We start from the raw sequence: 4,421 nt of genomic DNA on the forward strand, positions 1-4,421 counted from the left end.
GACAAAAAGTGTTTGAACCACGTTGTTCCGACTTTTACGCGTTTTGATCCACGGCGTTGGAGTTGCCCTTAGAAAGCACTTTGGCTCTAGGTACTGGCACTTGCCAAATGCAGCGTCCTTCGCCAGCAGGTCAGGTGAAATTAAGGTGAGAAGACGTGGTGGGTACATTCACCTTCCATGGATCGACCTGCATTCGCATTTATCATTTACTCACACTGCCTCATCACTACCCAACTCCCTCTTGCGTGAGTGGGCCAATCTGGTCACTTGCTTTCTCTGTCGCCCTCCTATATATTGTCTCCACACGGACATACACTCTCACCAAAGCAGCTCGCTTGGCTACCAAGTGTACACTCGATCTCCTCTCATTGGGAGGGAGCATTTAGTCTAGCTCCTAGTCCTAGCTAGCTTGCTTGGCGGAGCAACAATGGCCAGCCTCTCCATGCTCCCGGCCATGGCGCTGCTGCTCCTGGCAATGGCGGTGGCCTCATCCGACGCGCAGCCTTCTCCCGGCTACTACCCGAGCTCGAGGTTCCGGCCAGTGGCGTTCAACCGCGGGTACCGCAACAAGTGGGGCCCGCAGCACCAGACGCTCTCCGGCGACCATTCAGCCATCACCATCTGGCTCGACAAGACCTGCGGTATGTGCATTTTTTTTTCTTTGCGCATCTCTGGAAAGACTGCGAATTGTTTTTTAATTCTAGTTTAGGTGCATGCATATGCATGTACTCCTATATACTTGGCTCTTGTTTTTTGTCAACAGTGTCACCGACGCACGTACTACGTGAATTCACTATTCAGGCTTGTGTTGTAGCGAAAGAGACATCACTAGCGCCATGTTGAATCGTCGGTGTCACTTATGTCGAATCTGAAACACAGACACAGTGCGTTTTTCTTTTTGGTACTGGGGGAGCCCCCGGCCTGTGCATCGCGCAGCGATAGACACAGTGCGGTTCGGGCCCACGTACGTGGCAGCAGTGATAGATTACTGTTGTTAACTCTCATGCTAATCTATATGAATTTTGATTTTGCTAACCACATGTCCCATGCGGTAACTCTCATGCTAATCCGTGGACTTGATTATGTTGGTGCACATTCCCTCACCTCACATCTGATCTATGCAGGGAGCGGGTTCAAGTCGAAGCATGCGTACAGGAACGGCTACTTCGCCACCCGCATCAAGCTCCCCGCCGGCTACACCGCCGGCACCAACACCGCCTTCTACGTAAGCACTGCTACAAATATTCTCTAAATAACGCAGCGTTAGTTAGTACCAGTAGTAACAGGTTAATTGATACGCGCGCACAGCTGTCCAACAACGAGGCACACCCGGGGTTCCACGACGAGATCGACATGGAGTTCCTGGGCACCATCCCCGGCGAGCCCTACACGCTGCAGACCAACGTGTACGTCCGCGGCAGCGGCGACGGGCGGATCATCGGGCGGGAGATGCGGTTCCACCTCTGGTTCGACCCCGCCGCCGGCTTCCACAACTACGCCATCCTCTGGAACCCGGACGCCATCACCTTCTTCGTGGACGACGTGCCCATCCGGCGGTACGAGCGCAAGACGGAGCTCACCTTCCCCGACCGCCCGATGTGGGCGTACGGCTCCATCTGGGACGCCTCCGATTGGGCCACCGACCACGGCAGGTACAGGGCGGACTACCGCTACCAGCCGTTCGTGGCGCGCTTCGACCGCTTCGTGGTCGCCGGGTGCGGGCCCGGCGCCCCGCCCTCTTGCCGCCCGGCCCGGGCGTCCCCCGTCGGCACGGGGCTCACGCGGCAGCAGTACGCGGCGATGCGGTGGGCGCAGCAGCGCCACATGGTCTACTACTACTGCCAGGACTTCCGGAGGGACCGCTCGCTCACGCCGGAGTGCTGAAGAGCCCGTGAACCAACGGTGGCGCGCGTGTCTTGATTAATTTCGTCGTGTGTTTTGCTTGCTACAGTGCTCCTACTACGAGCTCCTGCCTACACTTTGCTTCTTCTTTTTGGTTTGGATCTCAAAGAGTAAAGGGTGTGGCTGCCCTACCGCTGCTGCCTGCCTGCCTGTGGCTGAGCATGAGCTAGGCTGGTGGTTGAGGCGTTGGTCGTTGGCATATTGCCAAAAAGGGTCTCGTGTCTTCCCATCTCTTTCGTTTTGGTTGGTGCCTGCTTTTCGTTTCACATGTATGTATGCCCCGAAGGGGCAAAGGCGCATGATTCATGACATACTGTCGTGCATGCCCACTGTAATACAGACTGCTCTAATATGTTCTCCATATTTGTGATTTATTTATACGATTGCTTCAAAGACATGGTTTGATCGAGTCCAAAGCCGGTGGGTGTAAGCGTGGGCGGGTCAATTCGTCGAAAATATGCAATCACATAAGCACGAGCAACGACATCAAAATTTGTTAACAAGGTTCAACAACATGGCTATATCTTTGAGGCATATGACTATGGACGATCTTCGTCATGTACTAAATCAATGCAGTCGACGGCAAGCCCGCCGAGGCCATCAGACAGGCCTTTGACCACTCGTCACGATTGGTCCGGCCACCCCTACCACATGTGATGACCTACCAACTTATGTCTAGTCTAAATAATGGCCTACCAACTTATACCTAGTCTAAATAAGGTTGTAAACAGATCAGCAGCGGCCAAATTTGAGTCGTAGCAAGCGGTTGGCTCATCTGCATCGGCCTGTTACACTCCTCCAAAAAAATCGCGCGTCCGGCCGTATCAAGCAGGCTATATCGACATTATCCAATGCGACCTAGTCCAGCTGGCTCCGCCCTGCCTAGCCCATTGGAGGGAGGGGGCTATTTGCAACCCGCGGCAACTCCCACATGAGGTTCGCAAGCAGGGCCGACCCAAGGACCACGTGGCCTCCTCAAGCGTGTTTTTTCTGTTTTTTGTTTTCATTAATTAAATATTTTACAAAATACATTTATTATGAAAAAAATATTTCTTGGTTTTTTATAGGTATTCATCGCACATTATAAAATGTAGATGTATTGTCAAATGACGTTCGCTCAACATTTAAAACTATGTTTGCCATTAAAAAAGTATATGACATTAGAAAAATCATCACTTGTTTCAAAAAATATACATGAAATTTAAAAATAACGTTATATGATGTAAACAAATGTTCGTGAAATGAAAAAAATATTCGTACCATTCAAAAAAAGTTAAATTTCGAAACAATATTCATGTGTTTGAAACAAAGTATTTGTGAATTTTTAGTTTAGATTTTTTATCCAATTTATAAAAATGTTAACATAGTTGAAAAATAATGTTTGGTATCATAAAAAATTATTTTAATGCATGTTCAAAAAAAATGTTCAGAACAAGTATTTGAAAAAAATGGTAGCCATGTACTTAAACATGTGAAACGTATATAAGAAAATATTTTGGATGTAAACAAAAAATGTACAGCATGTATGGGAAAAAGTAGGTCTCAAAACATCTATTTGAGGAAAATTTAGTCATGAATTAAAAATAGTAAACATTTATAAGAATGCTCCTGACGGATACAAAGAATGTAAAATGTGTATGAAAATTAGATATATGTTGAACCAAAAAAAGAAAAATTGAATAAAACGAGTGAAAAACAAAGGAAAAACAGGAAACCAGAAACCGAAATAGGTAAAGAAAACCCGCGAAATACCGTTCTACAAACAGTGGAAAACATGAAAAAAAAACTCATGCTCTGATACAGTGTTTGGCTGGCAAAATAGCTTCCCTTGTAGGCGATTCATAACAGGAATCGGTATGAGCGATACATAGCCCGACGGTTACTAATAGCCCACCAGCTTATGTCTAGTCTAAATAAGGCCACAACCAGATCGCCTCGGACTGTCAAGCAGTAGTGAATGACATCAAGCAGAAGACTGGAGGATCATATGCTAGTATCATCGGTGAGATTGAAGCTACAACACACCAGTATCATCGGCGCTCCTTCATCTTCGAAGGGCGTAGCACAAATATCGAGGCACATAGCCTTGCTAAACACACTTTTGGTTTAGGGTTAGGTCGCCATCTTTGACTAATCTCTCCTCCGGTCCTATCTTGTATACCCATGAAAATTACTGAGTAATAAATAAAGTGTGTTTGGACTTAAAAGAAAAACCCAGAAACTTCGGCCACCCGTGAAGCTCCTTCCTTTTTCTCATTTTTTTCTTGTTTTGTTCATACGGAGTTTTCACCTTTTTCATTTTAGCAACTTCTTTTATTTTTATTTTCCTTTTTTATTCTTTTGCTTTACTTTTTTCTTTCTTTTCTATTTTCCTTCAAATTCCCTTTAATTTTTTGAATTTTGTGATCATTTTTTTAAATAGTGAAATGTTTTGGAAACATGAACATGTAACAAATTCGGGAATGTATTTTTCCTGAAATCATGAAAAGATTTATACAAATATACACACATCTTATTAA

General features: G+C 46.2%; 1 protein-coding gene across 1 annotated transcript; it reads left to right on the forward strand.

Annotated features, from left to right (window-relative positions):
- The first annotated feature begins 309 nt into the window (after positions 1-309).
- On the forward strand, positions 310-2,297 carry LOC123169074 (probable xyloglucan endotransglucosylase/hydrolase protein 32). Its single transcript, XM_044586922.1, has 3 exons — positions 310-641; positions 1,125-1,225; positions 1,309-2,297. The coding sequence occupies exons 1-3, from the start codon at positions 428-430 to the stop codon at positions 1,882-1,884; spliced, it is 891 nt and encodes a 296-aa protein (XP_044442857.1). The 5' UTR covers positions 310-427; the 3' UTR covers positions 1,885-2,297.
- The last annotated feature ends 2,124 nt before the right edge of the window (positions 2,298-4,421 follow it).

Source organism: Triticum aestivum, chromosome 7D (assembly GCF_018294505.1).
Source record: "Triticum aestivum cultivar Chinese Spring chromosome 7D, IWGSC CS RefSeq v2.1, whole genome shotgun sequence".
Classification (NCBI taxonomy): Eukaryota; Viridiplantae; Streptophyta; class Magnoliopsida; order Poales; family Poaceae; genus Triticum; species Triticum aestivum.

Coding starts and splice junctions, on each gene's coding strand:
- LOC123169074 (XM_044586922.1), top strand. CDS start 428: ATGGCCAGCCTCTCCATGCTCCCGGCCATGGCGCTGCTGCTCCTGGCA. Junction 642..1,124: donor CTGGCTCGACAAGACCTGCG/GTATGTGCATTT, acceptor TGATCTATGCAG/GGAGCGGGTTCAAGTCGAAG. Junction 1,226..1,308: donor GCACCAACACCGCCTTCTAC/GTAAGCACTGCT, acceptor ACGCGCGCACAG/CTGTCCAACAACGAGGCACA.